Raw genomic sequence first — 22819 nt, 5'->3', positions numbered from 1 at the left:
TTGTACTAAATTATCTCAAAAAAGCCTCTCCAGATCTACATCCAGATTCAAAAATTTAAGTTATTCCTTTTAAACATCCTAACTTCTTTAGCAGGTTAAATATCAAGTTATAATGTTAATTTAGGGCTAGCATAGTCCTCATGTTGTTAAAGTTTTAGAAGTTCTCTAGGTTTTAACAGGAACAGCAAAAATTTCCTAGATAATATCATTATATCAGATTTGAAAGATTTTGTCTTGAAATACAATTGACTCATTCACACACTCATTCAGAACAGATGGTAACTGATAGTTTTAATTCAAAGATGGGTATTTAGAGCCATTTCATTAAACTAGTGACAAAACCAGATTAGGAGAACTGAAAATTGTGCACAGTTACCCTGCTAAAACTCATACGTGTCTAAGGTTAATGATTCTCCTATTCTATCCAACAATATTAAAATTAGCAAACTGAACCAAAGAGATCAATAACCAAAGATTATGGAGGTATTTCTAAGAAAACAAATAAGAAAAATGTTCATAGAACTTCATCTTCAGGATCTTGTGTTCATCTAATCAAAAACAATTTGTTAAGTATTTTAATTAGCTTACTTTGATAAAAGCTTCATACACATTAAGCATAGTAAGATGATCACCCTCCTCCACAGCAAATTTTCGGTGTTCCCGCATCTGAAGGAAGAAAAATGTTCTAAATCTTAAATGTAGTTATTAACTATCATGCAGTTATTACTTAATCTCCTGCCCTATCTTCGTGAAGCAACATCAAACCTCCTTCCTTTCCCCTAGGGTTCCATCCTTGCTTTCTTATTTCTCTCTCCACACACCAAGCCCTTGGGCAATGTCACCTGTTCCCATAAATTCAATTACCACGAAAATGCAGACACTATCAAAATCTATTTGTCCTGCCCAGAATATATTGCTGTCATCTAATCCCATATAGAACTGAATTTCTACTTTCTTTGATTGTTTTTAAGTTACCCTGGTCCAAAGCTCTGACCATGCTTAATTCTTTGCAAACACACTACAGCTTTCTATTTCTCTAAGGACTGTGTATAAGAACTCAATTCTTTAAAAAAAAAAAAAAATTCTTTATTACAATGGGGTTTTTGTGATGTTGGGTTTTTTTTTAAACCAAAACACCTTGAACTACCTCTCTCCTCTCAGACTACTTTACCTATTTCCTTTCCTCTTCTCAGACAAATTTACTCAGCACTACATTTTACCCAATTTATCTCAATTATAAAAAAGCACCAAGTTAAGATTTTGTTGTATATGGTACTGAATTAGGTTCTGCTTTCTACAAACAATGTTTCTACCCTCTAGAAATACATAAAGAAATGGAGCAGTCAAGCTAAGGTTTAGGAGGTGATAATGGGATAACCACATTTATATGGCACTTTAAAGTTTGCAAATCCACTTTTTCTTTCCCCACAGTAGGTAGTACAAGGTTCATTATCCCCATTTTACAGATTAGGAACCTGAGGCTCTGAAAAATTACTTGCCCAATGTCACACAGATGCAATGAATCTTGAGGCAAGAGATATCAATGCATGGTCAAAGTGATTTCTAAGATAAGATAATAACGGAAAAAATAGTATATACTCAGGAAAGGAATCGAATGAGAAAGTTTAAAAAGGTGGGGGCGGCTAGTAGATAAAGCACCGGCCCTGAAATCAGGAGTACCTGAGTTCAAATCCAGACTCAGACACTTAATAATTACCTAGCTGTGTGGCCTTGGGCAAACCACTTAACCCCATTGCCCTGCAAAAACCTAAAAAAAAAAAAAAGGGTGACAGGTGTCTAAGTCAATATAGATAGAAAGCACTGTGTCCAAAAGAAATTATAAAAGAAGTGGTTGTAGAATTTGGCAACAAGAATGGACATGTGCAATGATGAGCAGAAATGAGAGGCCGGTTATTTCAGGGCTGAAAGGTTATGATAATGAAACAAAAATGATTAAGCCTACTGATGGAAATAATAGAAAGCTGTGCTTTCCTTTCAATAACTTTTGGTGATATAATCAACACTGAATGAGCTGGCTGAAAAGCATTAAGAACTAATGCAAAAGTTGGACTTACAGCCTGAGTTTTCTGATTTGGTGGAATGACAAAAACATTCTGAATCTGCATCATGGCTGCAATGCTCAAAATCTCCTGAGAACAGCCAAAATTTCCTGTAAGACAAGTAGTAGTCCTGATTTATGGCATGAAATGTCTTTTTGGTTAAATATTTGGTTAAAACTTATAGGTACTATACTGTTAACTTATTAAATTACAAATTGCTACAGTACAAAGCAATATGCATGACACAAAAATGCTTACAATTTTTAATGCATTATTTGTGACCTTGTGGTAAGATAAGCATTAATAAATTTATAGAAATTCATTATAACACAATATGGAATTCTGAAAAGAAAGCAGCTAAACTATTAACCAAGCAGGAGAGTCCAGGTTATAGTTATTCACCTTTACCTGGTAGTATTTCCCTCTAGCTCCCAAGCTCTCTCCCTGCTACCAGCAGGGATTTTCCATTGCCTGAGTTGTAGGGCTAGGAGGAAGAAGAGAGGCAGGAAACATGGATTTTGCCACTATTGTTGTTTCTGTGCTCTTTGACCACTAGTTTCTGTCTCGAAATAGCTATCCTTCAAGTGAAGACTCACTCAAAATCACAGAATATTAAAAGCTAGAAAAGATTTGGAGAATATTTGGTCAAACCTGTATTAACAAGTGAGAAAATCAAAGCCTAGAGAGGTGAAGTGACTTGCTCAAGGTCACAAAGTGAACAGGTGACAGAGCCTGCAACTCAAACTCAGGCAGTTCAACTCCAAGTCTAGCATTCTCTCCACTATGCACTTTCTCTCTAGCCAAGTCCTCCAAAGCACCATAAGCCAAACAGAGACACTCCACAGGATCAGAAAATCTCCCCTACTAGATGAAAACTGCAACACCCTAAAGGCAAATTCTGTGGAAAATAGAACAAAAGTTGAGAGGAGCAGACAGGGGGAAAAAAATTAATGGTGTATTGGAATCTCTTCTCAACTTTCATTAGCTTTTCAAACCTATGCCATTTGCCTCAGAAATTATAAACAGTTGGTATGGCTCCAGTTCTTCCACACTTAATCTTGCCTCCCCAATATACAGCAGGTTAATTGGAAGGGTGTGTCTGTTGTCCCAAGACTCAAAAAAATACTTAATTAGCTTCTCAATCTATTCAGGTTTATGAATTTAAGAATCATGCTGTTAGGGAAGTTTGTGCTGTTAATAAGAAGAAATGCCTTCCTCTATCAGAAAAAATAGTTAATAGTTAGAAAAATTCTTCCAAAGCCTTCTTTTATAGCTAACCCTTAATTTTCCATCAACTGCTCTGCTTGGTTCAACTCCTTGACCATCACGATTCTATTTCCATTCTTCCTTGCCGTTTTCAAATTCCTTTTGTGTATTTTCTTCCCCCCATTAGATTATAAGTTTCTTGAAGGCTAAGACTTTTTCTTCTTATATGTATTTATGCCCTTAAGCATAAGTTAGAATTATTAGTAGATGCTTAATAAATATTTTTGACTATTGGCTAAAAATGGTCATACAATAATATTTTCATTCAAATTAATTTTTACCTATAAAATTTAAAAATCTATAAACAGAGACTAAGTACTCTTCTCCTTTGATTGGTGAACAGTCCCCTGCAATTTGCAAGATTAGGTCTAGAAGAGATAATTCCCAAATCACTCAAGTTTAGATTAAACACTTCTAGGAATATGAATGTGATTTCTCCCTGACATCCTCTGTCACAATTTAGGATTTATTAATTCTCAAGTCTACAAGATTATATAGAGGTAGAAAATAATTCTTTCATAAACCAAAATCAAGGACAGCTATTTGTTTATTAATACCTGATTCTAACAGCATCTTTGCAAACATGGGATTCAAAGGAAACTCCGCTATTCTCATGCCAAGAGGTTCAGTTAGGTGACAGTGTTTGTCCAGACCTGCCAAAAGAATGGAAATATAATGACTATGGCTTGCTGTTTTGAAAAAAAAAGCAGATAAAAGAAGATTTATGGAAATCAGTGAGCAAAAAGTACCACTGAATATCAAAGCGATATTTGCTGAATTGAATGCTGGATGACCAATTAAAATTAATAGATTATTCATTTATAGTATTGGAGATAATTTTTATAAAGGCTATAGCATGAGAATTGTATCCCATATATGTGCCAAGAAAGAAAATAATGGCCCTTTCCCTCAGGCTAGATACCTACCAGTCAGATATGATATAAAAGGAATTCTTTTCCATGTAAGGGCTGGATGAAGGTCCCTTCTAACCCCTAAATTCTGTGATTCTATCCACTGCGCCACCTAGCTGCCCCCTGATTCTATAGGTATATTTCAACATAAACTCTAAAGAATCATAAAATAGGGCAGCTATAGATATAGGTGGCTAATTCTATAAAACAGAATTATTTATGTTAGTGAAAGTGGCCTGTTTAAAAAGAAAACATTAACTTTTCAGGATCAAATCAGCAAAGAACAAATTCTCCTAATGATTTATATCCTGTTGTTTTAAAAGTATTAAAAGAGAACATTTGTCCCTGAAAGCCCCAAACAACTCAACCCCTGAACTTACAGTTTTAAAAAGTATTTAAAACCAAAAATTTTTTTTTCTACTTTAAACTTTGACTAGCTACAGAATAAATGAATGAATTCAATAACTTTCAGAGAGGAAATGAAGTTTACAAATAAAGGAAAAGGGTAAAGAATGTTCCTTTATGCAGTATTTGATAAAGCTATAAACCACAATAAAGATTAGCACAGTGCTGTACATATAATGGCCACTTAAGAAATTGTTATTCCAAAAAGTGAAACTTTAAAATCATTTCCTGCATTTCATAGGTTTATTAGCTACTGTACAGGAACACTTCTTCCATTTTTCTTTAACTTATGAACCATGATAACTAAGATTAATGAATTCTCTAAAAGTAGAAAAGAAATAATGATAATTTTATGCTATGGTAATTAATACTAATGTTTAAAACAAGTCAAAATATATTAAATTTTAATAATCCTGTATAATATAGTCCCTTGGATCCAGAATCACTAAAAAAAAAGGAAAATATGTGTATTTTCTCCTACTATAAATTCAGACTGTGACTTTTTCTTTGTCCTGAGATAAATATTCCCTGGGAAAAAACCTAATTTCTAGTCTGTTCTGTCTTAAATGGCTTGATTTTACAAGACTCTTCTTTACAGTTTATACCTGTGCTGACACTTCTTAAAATTTTTATATGCAATATGACATTAAGTATTATCAAAAAGATCAATGCAATTTCTTTTCTTTCATAAGAATGCATTTTCATGTAATAGTTTTCCAATATATTTCATGTAATAGTTTTCCATGACTGATCTGGAACTATACCCAAAGAGCAATAAAATTGATCATATACCCTTTGACCCAGCAAAACATACTTATATCCAAAAGAAATCATAAAAATTGGGAAAAGTCTCACATATTCAAAAATATTTAAAGCAGATCTTTTTGTAACGACAAAGATTTGGATGTCCAGAAGGAGATGTCCACCAACTGGGGAATGGTTGAACCAGCTATGGTATCTGAATGTTATGGCACTATTGTTTTATAAGAAATCATGAGTGGCATTTCTAAAATTATAGAGAATTGAGTCAATTTTTTTATTTGGTTTTTGTAAGGCAAAGGGTTAAGTGACTTGTCCAAGGTCACACAGCTAGGTAATTATTAGGTGTCTAAGGCCGAATTTGAACTCAGGTCTGCCTAACTCCAGGCCCGGTATTCTATCCACTGTGCCACCTAACTACCCCACTAAGTCAAATTTTTAAGAAAATAAGTCATTCCCCAATTGATAAAAGATCAAAGAATATGAAAAGACAATTCTCGGATAAAGAAATTAAAACTATCTACTAAAAACTATTCTAAATCATTATTGATTAGGGAAACGCAAATTTATTTATTTTTGCAAGGCAAATGGGGTTAAGTGGCTTGCCCAGGGCCACACAGCTAGGTAATTATTAAATGTCTGAGACCGGATTTGAACCCAGGTACTCCTGACTCCAGGGCCAGTGCTTTATCCACTGGGAAATGCAAATTTAAACAACTCTGAGGTACCACCTCATACCTATCAGATTGGCCAATATGACTAAAAAGGAAAATGAGCAATATTGGAGGGGTTGTGAGAAAACTGGGACACTAATGCATTTTGGTGGAGTTGTGAACTCATCCAACCTTTCTGGAGAGCAATTTGGAATTATGCCCAAAGGGAAATAAAAATGTGCATAGCCTTTGATCTAGCAAAACCAGTACTAGGTCTGTATCCCAAAGAGATAACAAAAAAGGATAAAAAAATCCACATGTACAAAAATAATCATAGCAGCTCTTTTTTCTGGTGGCAAAGAATTGGAAATTGAAGTAATGACTATTGGGCTGAACAAACTGTGGTATATTTTTGTGATGGAACATTATTGTTCTTTAAAGAAGTCATGGGAGTGGGGCAGCTAGGTGGCGCAAGTGGATAGAGCACTGGCCCTGGAGTCAGGAGGACCTAAGTTCAAATCCGGCCTCAGATGCTTAATAATTGCCTAGCTGTGTGACCTTGAGCAAGTCACTCCATTGCCTTGAATAAAATTTTTAAAAATTAAAAAAAAAAGAAGTCATGAGGGACAGGATATCAGAAAAATCTGGAAAAACTTGTATGAATTGATGCTGAGTGAAATGAACAGAATCTGAAAAATATTATACAGACTAACAACATGAGGTGAAGATCAACCTTGATAATCTTGGTCATTTCAGCAGTACAATAATCAAAGACAATTCTAATCCAGAGAGAGAACTGTGGAATTTAAATATAGACCAAAGCATACTATCTTCAATCTTTAAAAGCTGTCTTATGCATTGTCATTATTTCTGTTTTTTCCTTCCATTTGGATTTGATTCTTCTTTCACAACATGAATAATATGAATCCATATTTAGCATCATTATACAAGTAGAGCCCAGATTAGATAGTTTTCTATTTGGGGAGGGAGGTGGAAAGAGAGGGAGGGAGAAAAATATAAAACTCAAACTCTTGCTAAAAAATGATTGGTAAAAACTACTGTAGCACGTTGCTGGAAAAATAAATAAAAATATCTTAAATAAATAAAATCAAGAATGCTCAGACTTTAGGGAAGCATGAAAAGAATTGCATGAACTAATACTGAGCAAAGGGAGCAAAACCAAGAAAACACTGCACACATTAACAGCACTGTACACATTAACAACATTGTTCCTCTCAGCAGTTCAGAGATCAAGGACAACACTGAGAGACATGTCAATGGACAATGTCATCCATATTCAGAGAAAAAACCAACTATGGAATCTGAATGTATATATATTCACTTTTTTTAAAAAACTTCTCTCATGTTTTTTTCTTCCTATCTCACAGTTTTCTTACTTTTCCCTTAGTCCCAATTCATTTTACACAAAATGAGTAATGTGTAAATATATTAACACAAATGTACATGATTGATCACTGCCATGGAGAGGGGGAAAGGAGGTGGAGAGCAGTAGAAAAATGTGAAACCTATAAATTTGTAAATGGATGAATGCTGAAAAATTACCACAGCATGTAAATGGAAAAATAAAATAAAGTATTAAAAAAGGACATGCCTATAGAAAAATATAACCATCTGATTAGCTTAATGAAACAAAATATGATAAAAAACAACTTTCTCATTTTTTATCTATATACTTGGATCCTCTGAAAGATATCCAGTTTCATCAATATGGATACTTCCTCCATTGATATCAATGAAAAGCCCTACATAATTTCTCATCCTGTTTTTTGTCTGTTTCTCTATGAAGGCTCAAATCCTTCTTCCTATTCTTTTAATATCCCAAACAGTATCAGTGTATTATCTGAATTAGCTACACCTATTTATTAGATGATCACAAGTAAATGCCAAATAAGAGAAAAATATGCTCACCACCCAAAGCATAGAGTAGCTCCAAAGCCTGAACCATAGACTGTGCTGGAGGAGGCTGCAAAGAAAACATTTAAGTTTAAATTAAACTCTTTTGGGACCCCTGTTGTGAAACTGTGAAGATTTCTTCCCTGAATTCTGTTAACTATTCTAGATAATTTAGCCATATCACACTAAAACATAGCACACTAAAGTTCTATATCCTTGAATAGGACCAAATCAGATAATGTACAAAAGCATATTCTATTCATATTCTATATTTCTGATGGAGGATTATTATACAGTTCTGATTCTGAGGAAAGTGTTAGCTTTAATCCAATTTCTATTTTGACTGTCTAATCTCTTCATGTTACTTGGTTTCCAAAATTTCTCTATCTCTGTATTATAGTCACAGTAAAAGAAAAAAGAAAAAATGACAAGGTCAAAAATAGCAAAACTCTGAGCCAATCTAGGATGAAAAAGAATAAAGCATTTTCTTAGCTTCTTTGTTATTAGTTTATTTTTTTTTACTCTAAGCAGAGTCTGGGATAATATGCTATCCTTTATTTTTTGTATCTACTTCTTTTTATTGCTGGATTTTTAAGTTCACAATTCTAAAGATTTTTAAAAATTTCATGTAGGAGCAGATAGGTGGCACAATGGATAAAGCACTGGCCCTGGAGTCCAGGAGGACCTGAGTTCAAGTATGACCTCAGACAATTAATAATTACCTAGCTGTGTGACCTTGGGCAAGTCACTTAACCCCACTGCCCTTCAAAAACCAAAAAAAAATGTTCATGTAAAAGTAGTCACAAGAACACTATCACAACTTTAAATTTATAAATACTTTCATAAAATATTTTCTACAAGCTCTTAGATTTCATCAAAGCTTCAGTGTTTCTAATAAGAGAGAAAAAAATTATAATTTATCATTTATTAAAAAAGTAAGACAGAAATTATGTGACTTGACCAAGCATACAAAATTAATTAATTAATTAATGACATGAAATAGAACATAAGTTTCCAATGCCTTTTCCAATATGCTTCAACTGGACAAATCACATTGATATTATAATCTGCCAGAAAAGGATTCTGAAAAAATGCAGTCTATAATTAATGCAACTAATACTTAAAACAAAAGCTGTATTTTTTTTAAAAAAACTACTGTAATATTCCTACCTCAAGCAACCGTACTTCCTTTAATGGCATAAAGGCTTGTATAGGTTTTCTCACTATAAAAAAACCTGAATTGTTATATGAAATTTTTTACATTTATTATCCAATAGCTGATCCACCTGGAACCTTTATACTGCTTATACTGGGAAATACTTTAATTAATACTCATCTTAATTTGGCTTAAAGGAACATGATTTGACCTTTCTGAAGCTATGTTAAAAAATGGCAAATGGAAAAAAAGGTTTGTTTTCATGCACTCTAAATGTGAAACTACAAAGAAACTATAGAGAAAATTACATTTTCAGTAATGTTTAATTGCTATACTTTGCAATCAATTTTATAAAACTAGAAGCTAGATTATGAGGCTCCACTTTTTGCCCAGTAGAGGGAGTTCAAACAAGACAGGACTTACAGACATGAAGTGGAACCGGAGGACATTGTCAATTCCTAGGGCTTTTAGCTGTAAGATGACAGGTGCTAGGTTACTACGCTGCATCTCAGGTACAGTGGATTGAGGCAACTTTTCAAAGTCTTCCTCTGAAGATAGGTTAAAAAAATTCTGGAATTAAACTTCACAGTCATAATATCAACAATTTCATCCTTCTATTAAGGTTAATAAACCACTTTCCTTCCCCACAACTAATGTGGTAGGTAGCACTAAGGTAGTATTATATTCATATTCCACTGAGGAAACTGAAGGTCAGGGAGTTTTACATGATTTGGTCAGGGTCACAGTACTACTACTTGTCAGAGCTGGTTTCCTAACTAGAGTTTCAGGATTCTATAATACCACATCTGTCTGAACTAGTGATGAGGCATAGGAAGCAGTAAGAGATAACATTAAGAGCACGGCAGCATAACAATTAGCCATGGAGAAGCATCTTCATAGGATCACAGATTCAGAGAAGGAAGTGACTTCAGAGATCATCTAGTCTCATAACTTCATTTTACAAATAAGTAATCTGAGGCCCACAACAGTTAAGTGACTTGTCCAAGGCTATAAAAGTAAGAAATAGATGCACCAGGATTTGAAGCTACATCTTCTTACTTCAATCCCAACAGTCTTCCCAAAGCATCATGATATATTCCCCTCCCCCTAACAAGATAGAAGAGGAGGAGAAATAGTTGGACAAGAAAGACAATGTGGTACTGTGGAAAGAGCATTTCATTTGGAGACAGAAAACACTAACTCATATTCTACCTCTGACACTATGTGTGTGTGAAGAACCTTTCTAGGCCATAGTTTTAACATCTGTAAAATAGGAGAGGTGAATAAGACAGTTTGTAATATTTCTTCTAATTAAGTCTATGATCCTAAGAAAAATTTGAGAGCTACCATCCTAATCTCAACAAAGCGCAAAACACATTATGTTGATTGTAATAGATGTTTCTGCGATGTTAGTTGCCACTATCACCTAAAGATAGCAAGAGTAGATCTCGGAGGATTTAAGGAAAAGTGGAAAAGTAAGCTTTCATGAGAATTCCCTATCACATTCAAAAAGAGATAAATAAAAAGACTGTCAGATCACACAGTAGGCTTAGCTGAAATTAGTAAGGGATGAATTTTAATGAATTTATTAATAAGTAGTAGTTTTATAAAAAGATAAGCTTTATCAAATGTTAAAGGATGCAAAATAATACTATTAGAAATAGATATTTTGATGCCTACAAGAAGCAGAAAATAAACTCCTTTTTAATAGAAACTATTAAAATATGTGCATTAAGAAATAGCTTCCAGGTAAGATTGAGACAGAAAAATGATCTATAATGACTCAAATCACTATATAAATTATATAGATATAATACTTAGATATAAAAAAATATAAATTTGCTGCTTTAAAGGGACAAAGAGGAACTTTTATTTATTAAATGAGTAAAAAGAAAGTTCAAAATACAAAAGGAGGAAGACTGTGTTGAAGATTTGAAGTTGTAGGACATTTATGGTCCCTTAGCTCACCAGCATAACTTTTATTTCAAAAAAGAGTAAATTTCACAAAATGAGAAGTGATGTATACATTTGGTACCTGAGGAATTATTCAATATCGACTACTGATTTTATGGGGGAAAGGTGGTGACTGATCAACTTTTAAGTGAAAGATGAGTCACTTATTTCCAAATGGCTGTCATTTAAGCCACAGGAGTTAGAGGAACCTGGGCGGCAACCTCATTTGAAGGGTAGTGACAAAAATCTGTAGTGATATCTAAAGACTTATATGGGGTGGAAAAGTTATGAAATTTGAGTAGTGGCAGCAAAAAATGATCAACTGAGAAGGCTGCTTAAGTGAAGTGATTCCTGATTGAAGGGAAAGAGAATAATTTTACTTGCTGAGAGTTTCAGCCACACCTACTACCCTTTGGTGCCATCTACAGATGAAGAGAGGGGAAGTGCCTGCTGCTCTCTGGTTTGAAAAGAAACAACTGAAAGGAAGAAAGGCACTTTCAGCTGCTTTGTATCCTAGTAAGCTTAAGTTTGTATGGCTCACTTTAACAGTCAAACTAAACTATGTGGCTACAGAACAGATAATAAAGAATCTAGGTGAGTGAATAACTGGCTGAATGAAACTGTCAAAAAGTCCTATCTGTATAGCTGGTCTAAAGAATTTTGCAGTTCTCTGACTTATAGGTAACTTATTCATATTCCAAAGCACTCTTTAAGGTGTGATTTTTGAACTCAGGTACTCCTGACTCCAGGGTTGGTGCTCTATCCACTGTACCACCTAGCTGTGATTTTAAGAGCTTGTAAATGCAGTTTGAGTAAAGAAAGGAGGATTTGTTCAACTGAAGAGTGTAAAAGCCAAAAGACAAGTAGTAAGAGAAGCAGTTTTGTCTGGGGCAGATGTTCCAGAATAGACTGGTGGCATCAAAGTCAACCCTAGCAGTTACTCAGAATAAATGAGTTTTTCTCTTCATATGTGCTTCCCTGCTAGTTCCTCTAAGTGAGATCCATTCTCCCCCACAAATACTGAGGGCCTTGGTGTAAGATTTGGGACCAGTCTTAGAATCTGAAATACTTACAAATGATTATGAGAGCTAAGATGTAGATGGCTGAAACTGAAAGGAAACAAAGAAGCCTACACAGTTCAGTAAACAGAACTAGGGAGGTCAAAATTTCTAAGGGAAAAGAAAATGACCTGTTTGAGAACTCAGTTTTGGAAATTGTCAGAAGTCATGCAGAACCAACTGTGATTAAAAAAGTTGGTGATTGAATGATGTAATACAGAGCTATACAAAATGGTCCTGCAGTACAATTTTATGCAGCCCCCTGTGGGTTTACTAAATGCTTTAGCAAGCAAAGTCCAACTACTGCAGAGCTCCCACTAAAATGGTAAATCAAAATAAACTGTCTATTGTTTCAATAAAAACTTTTAAAAGTAAGTTTGGACAGCCCTGATTAATAGCTAACATTTATAGAGTGCCTACTATACACCAGGTATTATACTAAGTGCTTTACAAGTATTATTTCATTTGAAGCTCACAAGAACTCTGGGAGGTAAATTGCTATTCTTATCCCTATTTTACAGATGAGGCAAACAGAGGTCAACTGACTTTTCCAGAGTCACACATCTAGTAAATGTCTGTGGACAAATTTGAAATCTGGTCTTTCCAACTCTAGGCTCAACATTCTATCTACCATGTCATCTAGCTGTCCTTTATGTTAAGAGTTAAAAAAGAAAAAGGTATGACAATAAAGTAATGAGGTTGATTTCTTTTGTGAGGCATGTAAACTAGGTCTGAAAGCAATTCTCAAAGAATTCCAAAAGGTTTGAACAGCAGCAGCACTGCTAAAATAAATATATTGCCTTTCAAGTTTTGAGGGACACGATACTTAAATGGATGTATAAATTATGGTTATTTTCTTTTGAAAACTGCACCATTGTTGCATTGTAAAATGTCATAACTTCTACCTATTGAATAGGATGTTAATATCTATTAAATATAATATGTAGTTTTGTCCCTTAATGTTAAACGTTTGTCACACTTTCTTTTCCTCTTTGTAGAAAAAGACTAGGAATGTGGAATATTACTATCAGACACACTGATATATTGGTTGGTTATGCTGAATTATTAAAAATTATTTCATCTTTAGTAAAAGCAGTAAGTAACTGAATAAGGTAATTTTCAGAAATAAGGGTGAAAGAAAAAATATTAATTAAAATTAAGATTTTAAAAATTAAATCTACTAACCTGTATAGAGTCTGTAACATTTCCCAGAGCGGTTGCGACCAGCACGTCCTGCTCGTTGATTGGCCGATGCCTGGGATACCGGAACTACCACAAGACACTCAATAGCTGTTTGGGGATTATAGGCTCTAAGTTTCATAAAGCCACAGTCTATCACAAACACAATTCCATTGATTGTAATAGATGTTTCTGCAATGTTAGTTGCCACTATCACCTAAAGATAAGCAAAAATAATTTTTTTAAAAGGAGACTGATCTTTTCCAATTTAAAACAAATACCAATACAATCTAATATTCAGAAGTTTTAAAGTAACCAAATGTTCAGACCTTATCTTCATATATTAAATGAGACAGCTAGATGGCACAGTAGATAGAGCACTGTCCTTGGAATCAGGAGGACAGGAGTTCAAAAATCAGCCTCTGACACTTACTAGCTGTGTGACCTGGGGCAAGTTACTTAACCCTGACTGCCTCACATCTGGGTACCTTCAGTGGTCCTGATTCATATCTGGTCACTGGACCCAGGTAACTCTGGAGGAGAAAGTGAGGCTGGTGACTTAACACAGCACCCCCTCACTCAAATTCAAGTGATTGTCATGGCATCAGTATCCTGATGTCATGGTCTTCTTCAAAATAAAGGACAAACATTATTAACATCATCAGCAGCATATATTAGAGAAGATTTCTTGGTATAACTACGGTATAAACTTGCTCTTACAGAGCATGTTCAAATTTTTCATAACTGTCTTTATAGCCCTTATTCTGACTTTGACAATTTCCCTCTGAAATAGGAAGGCCTATCCCTTTTTTTGCAAGGGCAATTAAATGATTTGACCAAGATTACCCAGAAAATTACTGATAAAAACCAGAAATGGAACAAAAGTCTCCTCCCTCCTCCTTCTGCTCTCTATAGTCTGACCAAGCTATGTTCCAAGGCTGCATGATGGTGAAAAAGAACCTACTGCCATGGTATCCAAAATCTGAAGTGAACCCATAAACTTCCATTCCCCCCCCACTTCCCTCTCACCTTACCATCCCTGTTTCTCAGGTGCTGAAGAGAGCAATCATAATTTGACCTGCCTATGTATTTTTGCCAACCCAATGGAAAAAGCACAGCAGCACTGCACTTAGGTAAACCAAACACAATGAGCAAAAGACTTGCTGGATCCTCCAGTTTTCCAAGATGATGCTCCCTATTGAATCCCTGCCAGGCTCAAAAATAAATGCTTTTAGACACACCCAAACTTGAATTCAAGGTGGTATTACAGGCAAATTGTGATTCAAAACAAGTGGACCAAAAACCACACTCTCAAGATTCTAATAGCTTATCTACCATCGACTTAGGTGTTATCAGTATATCATGTACTGGGTTAGCCATTAAATCAATGTGGTTTTGTTGGTAAATTTAAATATATGAAAGAAAAGCAAATGACTCCATACTCTGAGATTATGGCCTCTAGCTCCATTTCAATAAGAGAGCAGGTTTGTCAATCTCAGGAACCTAACTGAGTTTTGTTTTACTTTGTTATACACAAATTCAGAATAGAAAAAAAAGGGTAATGGACTTAAAAGGCCTGAATTCAGATTCTGACCCTATTATGGTGGGCAAATCACTTAACCTTTCTAGGCCTCAGTATCCTCAAATGAGTATCCCATCAAAATCTGTAGATCTTTTTCAAACTGCTATCTAACAAGTTACTATGGATTTCTAGTATCAACACACCCTTTGATGAGATACCTCCTTAAATTCATTTTTAAAATATTCCTATAAAAATGGATTACCCAGTTAAAAAAAGTTTATATCTCATCCTTGATCATGTGAAAACTGTTTTAAAATAATATTGATAAAGCACAGGGCAAACCTTAAAGCAACATATAAATTGGAGTCTATTACCTTTCTAACATTATGTGACATTCTTTCAAACACCTTCATCTGTTCAAATGAAGGCAGTCCAGCATACATGGGGAGAACACGGAGATGCTTTTTCATACCAGTCCGAGACAATGCTCGGGCTTGGTCAATTAGCAAAGAAACAACAGTCTCTACTTCCTCCTAAAATGCAATGAAAAATGAGAAAAGATGAGAGAAGGAAAAAAGCAATTTTTGATACTTGTGGAAAACTGAAAATGAATTTCATATTCAACATCTTTGAGAAGCCATACTGTATAATAAAAATGTCATTTACTTCAAAGCCTGAAAACCTAGGTTAAAGAACTAGCACTTCATTTATGATAATGGTTGAGCATTAGATAAATAAAAATAGTACTGCTTGGATGATAAATTTTAGGTGTAAAATTTCTAACCCAAATAAAAGAACTGTACACGAAAGGAAAAAAGTTTCTGGGTAATCAAAACAGTAATTCTGCAGTGTTCCTGCATTTGTACTGAAAGTCAAACATTGCACATACATTCATTGCAAGCTGTGACCTGCAAGGCAGCAGCAAGCTTTCTTCAAGAAAGATCATTATGTTGTGGAAAATGTTTAACAGTGGAAAGGATTACAACTCAAATAGTTAGTTGAAGAGTGTTCTGATAACAGACCAGTACAAGAGCTTTGTTGCAATCAAACTGCTTGGCACCACTAGACTATTCCTGGGAAAAACTGGATGCAGCAACAAGATTTACATTGACAAAAATCAGATGTGGAAACATGCATCTTTTGTAAACAAAAAGGTCAAATGGATTTAAGGACTATTGGCTACACCATTCACCTTCCTACAAAACAAGTTAATCAATTTAGAACATGACTAACTACTTCACACTGAGCCCCCACATGCTAATGACTCACTGGCAATTAAAGCAGTAAGGTAAATTAGTTCAAACCACAGAGTTCTGTCAGCTTTCTAAAATTAAGGAAGCAAATGATTTACAACACCAAAAAAAAATGCTACAAGAAAGCATTAAGAATCTACATTCTAAACTATTCAATATGTGTGCATGATTAAATAAGACAAGATACCACAGGAAGAATAGTTATTGGGAAAGGCTTGTACTATAAAGAATTAAAATAAATTAATAAATTTTTCTCCTTAAGAGGAAAAAAAAACAATCCAATGGGATTACCTGGCCAGTAAGAAATGCCAATATATCACCATCACCCTCTGTTTGGTGAATTTTCATCACAGTTTCCACAGTTGATTTGACATAATCTGGAACAGGACTGCCCGGAAAAAAAAAAAAGACTGACTAAATTCACTTACTATAGAACCTGTATGTTAATTAGAAATCAATCATTACCTTGTTAATTTAGTAACACAGTCTCTTGAAAATAAGAAGCCACCCATCAGTTAGATATAGGCCTAACTAATTGAAAATTAGTATACAGGAGGATACAGGAGAAAATGTTTCCCTTCAAAATGTGTCACTTGATGTTATTCTCTTAAATAGTTCCATAGATATTATGGGTTTTTTAATGTTATTTTATGAAAAAGATGAAATTAAGGCATTTAATACTTAAATAGCTATATTTTTCTTTGTAAAAACAATAATCACTATCAGTAAGGCATACATGTCAAATTGTTTTTAATCTTAGCAAGGTTGATCCACAGATATTCTTTTGCCCAGTGTCTCCTATCATTTTCAAAGAAAACTGGTTGAATTAAAAGATTATCTACAGACATTCAGAATTCAAATTTATAACAGCTAGAATTGCCATCCTATCTAACCTTCCCCTTGTCTTACCCCTTATCACGTCCACAGACCTCTCAAGAGCCTGGAATAGACAAGAAGACAGGAAGCCTGAGGACCAGTTAAATTAAGCTTCTAGCTTTCCGAAGTCCTACTTACACAAGAGCTAAAAACTGGGATCCTCAATTGAATCTCAGAGCTATCTGGTCCAAGACTTTCATTTTACAAATAGAGAAACTAAGCTCCACAGAATTAAGTAACTTGTCCACGATTTATACAAATAGGGCCAGGGGCAATATTTAAGCCCAAGACTTCTGATTTCAGACTCATGTAAATGTTATGTTGAGGAAATCTCAAATGCTGCATTTACCTGCTTGAAAAATCAGGCCAATTACTGCCTGTATGGATGTGTGCACTATACTTTATATATCTAACTTTATAATGCTATGGAACAGAACAAACCAAGGAAAAGTATAATGAATGCATGTTACTCCCCTTTCAAAGAAAGATAGGTAAACCTTTCACCATCAAAGAGTCTATAATATCCCGAGAGTCAAAGCATGAAAGTCCTGTGAAATGTCACTTAAATCAAAGTCTTTCTTTTCAACTAATATAATAAAAGAAAACACATCTCCATATGAAAGCAGATTACCTTTCTAAGATACCTTAATATATTTTGGGGAGCTGAAAATCAATTGGATTATGGTCAATTGGCAGTTCGCAATAGAACCTAAGATATGCCATGCAATGTCATGGCATATAGTTAGATATAGATATAGTTTTCAAGATCATTTTAATGACAGAAATAACAACAAACCTCTGTAAATAAAAGACATCCACTGGAAATGTTCTCCCTTCCACCGTAATGATCACACATGTATCTCTACCAGGGTCACTGGTTTCATTTTGATTAAAGAAATTCCGAAATTTCTATTAATATAATTTAAAAAAAGTTAAAAATTTGCCATGCATCTCCAAAAAAGCACATTTCAAACAAAAAGAGAATTTAAATACAAGGGAAAATGGGAAACAACATTATAGGATTGTTACAATGTAATAAGCTTAAGAGTCAGGAAGACCTGGATTAGAATCTCACATATACTATCAGTGATACAATGGTAAGTCTTAGGATCTTCAGTTTCTTCATCTGGAAAATGGTAATAATAATACTTGTAATAATACTTCAAGAGGTTCAAATGAGATAATACATGTAAGGCACTTTGAAAACTTTACAAAACTATCAGTATTATAATTCCTATTTTATATGCATACAAAATATTTACTATGCAAATGGCATTACACATGTAATAAATAAAATGGAAAAGTTTCTTTAAAACTATAATTTTCGCAATCAGATTTCAATCAATTTCCAATAAAGGTTTGGAAAGAGAAGTCAGGCTTCAAAACTGCATTCAATATGACAAACCTGAATTAATTATAAGTAGTTAAAAAAAAGTAAATAGTACTTTTGACCTAAATTCAGATAAAAATCTAAGTTTGTGCTATCAAAGAGAATACAATTTGGGGGGAGGGGGTATTTTTAAAATATTGCCCAAACTCTAAATTAGATTCTTTTGAAGAAATAAATTTTATTGATATCATTTTAAAATTTCCTAGATTTCACCCAAATGGATCCCTCTGTCAGAGCTATCCTAACTAAAAGAATAATTTTTAAAGAGAAAGAAACAATCAGCAAAACTGATTACTACACTGAAAAAAAAAATCTGAAAATAGGGTGGCTAGGTGGCATAGTGGATAAAGCACCGGCCCTGGAGTCAGGAGTACCTGGGTTCAAATCCGGTCTCAGACACTTAATAATTACCTAGCTGTGTGGCCTTGGGCAAGCCACTTAACCCCATTTGCCTTGCAAAAACCTAAAAAAAAAAAAAAACTGAAAATAAATGGAATGCTTCACAACTGAAGACCTTCCACCTTTGGAAAGCAACTGAGGGAGGTATGGTCTCATAGCTCTCATACCTCTTCTCTGGGATCAAGTTCATTGTTTTGTAATTTTCAACACCTATTTCTTTTATTATTTTGTGGTTGTTCTTTCTATTTAAATGTTAACGTTGTGTACAGTTTGCTTGGCTCTGTTTATTTCATCCTTAATCTATTCATATTGTCTTTCTATGTTTCTCATTCTTTCTTACAGAATAGTAACATTCTATTACATTCACATATCATAACTTGTTTAACTAATCCCCAAACGATGGAGATCTAATTCATTTCCAGTTCTTTGCTACCACAAAAAGTGCTGCTACAAATATCTGGGGGTGTATATAGGGTCTTTGTTTCTAGCACTGACTTCCTTGGTATATATACCTGGTAGCAGGTTCTCTTTAATGGACATTTTAGTCAGTTTGTATGCACAAGCTAAAATTGCCTTCCAAAATGATTGTGCTGATTCACAGCTTCACAGCTTGTGTCTTTCTGCAGTAAATAGTCAGACTCTTTCCATCTTTTGTCATCTTGCCAATTTACTTGGGTGTGAGGTGAAACTTCAGGATTGTTTTGACTTGTATTTTTCTTATTGTGATTTGGGGCATTCCTTCATATAGTGAATTGTTCGAATTTCTTTTTTGAGAACTCTTCTTATCCGAGATATACTGTTTATATAAAAGCTTTTCAATTTCAGGTACAATTATCAAATTATTTATCTTCATAACTGCCTATATCCCTTGTTTGGTTAAGAATTAATTTTCTGGGGCAGCTAGGTGGCACAGTAGATAGAGCATTGGTCCTGGAGTCAGAGGGATCTGAGTTCAAAGCTGTGTGACCCTGGGCAAGACCCTAGTGCCTTGCAAAAAAAAAATGCATTTCCTATCAATAATAGAAAGATACCTGATCTTCTTCTAACTAATGATATAATCTTTGCTATTCAGGTCACACATTCATTTTGAATTTACTGTGGAATATGGTATAAGATGTAAACCTAATTTCTGCCAATCTACTTTCTAGTTTTTCCTATAGTTCTTATCAAACAAGGAGTTCTTTCTGAAGTAATACATGCTTCCAGGTTTCCTAAATCCAATCATGGGTTGAAAAGAAAAAGTTTATAATGCAAAAATTTTGTAATGCAAATGAAATAAAGAATTAGTACTAAATAAAATATCAAATTATATTTTTCAAATTTATTCTACAGAATGAATCTACCAATATATTATTACTACATGAAAAGCACTATGATGTTCTCAAGCTGAAACTGCTCCCTCCAAAGTTAAAATAATGTATTAACTGCCAAACCTAATCCTCGTCCTTCTTGACCTTTCAGTAACATCTTCCAGAGTTGATCATATAATTACTTTCTCTCTGAATTTTAATGTCACTGTTCTCTCCTGATTCACCTGTAACCTAGAAAATTGTTCCTTTTCTTTTACTGAATCTTCATCTATCTGAAACCCACTGTCTGTGGGCACACTCCAAGGCTCTGTCTTGAGTCATCTCTTCTCTCTACTTTCTGACAGCAGCTCCAGGAGATAATGACTTGTAGATCTGGAGTATCGCCTGAGCACCATTCCTACATTATCTTCTGCCTATGGAACATTTCCAACTATAAGTACTACAGTCATCTCGAATTTATAATATTCAAATCTAAAACTCATTATCTCCTGGCAGCAGAAAATAATGCTTTCCTCCCCTTTCCTCCCCAAACACTACCCCCTTTACGAACTTCCTTATTAAAGTCAAAGGCACCACAAGCCTTGCAGGATTATCCTCGACTCCTTACTCTCACTTAGCCCATATATCCCCATCTAATTCACTGCTAAATCTTCTCATTTCAACTTATATAATATCTCTCAAATCCATCCCCTTCTCAATACTTACAGTACCACCATTCTAGTTCAACACCTGTTTTGCTATTTGACTACAATAATCTCCTAACTGGTCTCCTGCCTCACACCTCTCCCCAGTTCAATCTATCCTTCAGAGGGTTATCAAATTGACTTTACTAAAGAACAGTCCTGACCATATCACCCTCCCTGACTCAATAAATAAACTCCAATGGCTCTCGAATACCTCAAAAATCAAATATAAACTCCTCTGTTGGCATGAAAGCTTTTTATAACTTAGCCCCTTCCTAACTTTCCAGACTTCTTACATATTACTCCATTCTACATATTACTCCATCAGTCATACTGGTCTACTTGCTATTCTTCAAACACAACTCTCCATCTCTAGTCTCCATGCCTTTAAATTGGTTGTCCCTCACATCTAGTATCATCTTCTTCCCACCTCTAGCTTCTCAGAACTCTTATTCCTTCAAGTCTCAGTTCATTTACCACCTTCTACAGGAAGCCTTTCTCAATCCCTCTAGCTGTGAAAGTTATCTTCCCCCTATTCTGTACCTATTTATAGATATGTTGCCTCTCACTCTCACTACCCCTCCAAAGGCAGGATCTGTTTCACTTTTTCTTCATATCCTCAGACTAACAGTGCCTGGCACAGAGCAGGAATTCAATAAATGCTTATCTGCTTGTTTCTCCAAACTATGGATATAAGTTGCACAGCTGAGATAGTTTGTAGTACATTCAGTTCTAAGTGACACATTTTAAAAAGGACATTAAAAAAACCAGAGAGCATCCAAAGAAAGGGAACCAGGATGGAGAACCTTGAGATCATAACATATATAGATCAGATGAAGGAGAGTAATAAGCCTAGAAAAGAACATCCCTCTCCCACTCCCCCTTTCTCAAATTACTTTGTATTTAATGTCATTTCCCCAAATATCATGTAAGCTACTGAAGAAACTATTCAGATTTTTGTCTTTGTGACTGGCAAATTGCCTTCTGTGGGGGGTGGGGGGAGGGAAGTAAGATTAGGGGAAAAATTGTAAAACTCAAATAAAATTTTTATAATTAAAAAAAAAAGATTTTTGTCTTCGTACTCCCAGTGTCTGCATATGTTATATGTTTAATAAACGCCTGTGGACTACTCAAGAGCAGAATTTGAATAGTAGGTTAAGATTACAAAGTAGCAGATTTAGATCTGATCAAAGGAAAAACTTCCTAAAAAATGAGAGTTATCTAAGTTTCCTCCCTGAGAATTTTCTTTCTTTCTTTCTTTTTTTTTTTTAGGTTTTTGCTAGGCAATGGGATTAAGTGCCTTGCCCAAGGCCACACAGCTAGGTAATCATTAAGTGTCTGAGGCCACATTTGAACTCAGGTACCCCTGACTCCAGGGCCGGTGCTCTATCCACTGCACCACCTAGGCGCCCCTTCTCCCTGAGAATTTTCAATCAAAGCCTAGGTGACCAACTTCCCATTAAACTATAATGAAGATGTTCATTCAAGTATGGATTGACCTCTGATGTTTGTGTTAATAGCAACTACAAATATATCATAAAAATAGCATAAAAATAATAAACAAAATTTTACTTCACAAAATCTTTTATCATAAAATACTTTTGTGTATTTTTTATAAAAATCACTTTTTAATGTCAATGAAATTCCCCTTCCTGCCCCCAAGTCAGTGTAATTTAAACTTTTTTTTTAGGTTTTTTTACAAGGTAAACAGGGTTAAGTGGCTTGCCCAAGGCCACACAGCTAGGTAATTATTAAGTGTCTGAGAATGAATCTGAACCCAGGTACTCCTGACTCCAGGGCTGGTGCTTTATCCACTACACCACCTAGCCGCCCCTAAACTTATTTAAAAAAAAATAAGTGATCTAAAATGTTTTAAATATTTATCTAGGACACATTTTTTTCAAATTCATCAAGCAAATAAGACAATTAAAGACAAAAAAAAACACCTAGATCAATGTTCAAAAAATATTAATCAATTATTATTTAAGTCCCTTTATAGTATTTGCTTAGATAGATATGCACAAAGAAAGTGCTGAACTAATCAACACAAAAATTTTCTTCCTCCTATCTTG

At 34.5% G+C, this 22819-nt stretch overlaps 1 protein-coding gene across 2 annotated transcripts in view; it reads right to left on the bottom strand.

Annotated features, from left to right (window-relative positions):
- DHX35 (DEAH-box helicase 35) overlaps positions 1 to 22819 on the bottom strand; it is a 63576-nt gene that overhangs the window by 15555 nt on the left and 25202 nt on the right. Inside the window, exons 9-17 of one of the 2 annotated variants that reach the window (XM_074211963.1) lie at positions 17762 to 17874; positions 16381 to 16477; positions 15211 to 15369; positions 13321 to 13531; positions 9548 to 9672; positions 7984 to 8038; positions 3884 to 3979; positions 2076 to 2170; positions 589 to 666 (exon numbers count right to left, since the gene is read on the bottom strand). In XM_074211963.1, the coding sequence (XP_074068064.1) occupies positions 589 to 666; positions 2076 to 2170; positions 3884 to 3979; positions 7984 to 8038; positions 9548 to 9672; positions 13321 to 13531; positions 15211 to 15369; positions 16381 to 16477; positions 17762 to 17874 (1029 nt within the window). The remainder of the gene's footprint in view (positions 1 to 588; positions 667 to 2075; positions 2171 to 3883; positions 3980 to 7983; positions 8039 to 9547; positions 9673 to 13320; positions 13532 to 15210; positions 15370 to 16380; positions 16478 to 17761; positions 17875 to 22819) is intronic. The other variant, XM_074211964.1, reaches the window with a different exon arrangement.

This window comes from Macrotis lagotis, chromosome 1 (assembly GCF_037893015.1).
Source record: "Macrotis lagotis isolate mMagLag1 chromosome 1, bilby.v1.9.chrom.fasta, whole genome shotgun sequence".
Lineage (NCBI taxonomy): Eukaryota > Metazoa > Chordata > Mammalia > Peramelemorphia > Peramelidae > Macrotis > Macrotis lagotis.
This window is presented reverse-complemented; position numbering and strand designations above follow the sequence as displayed.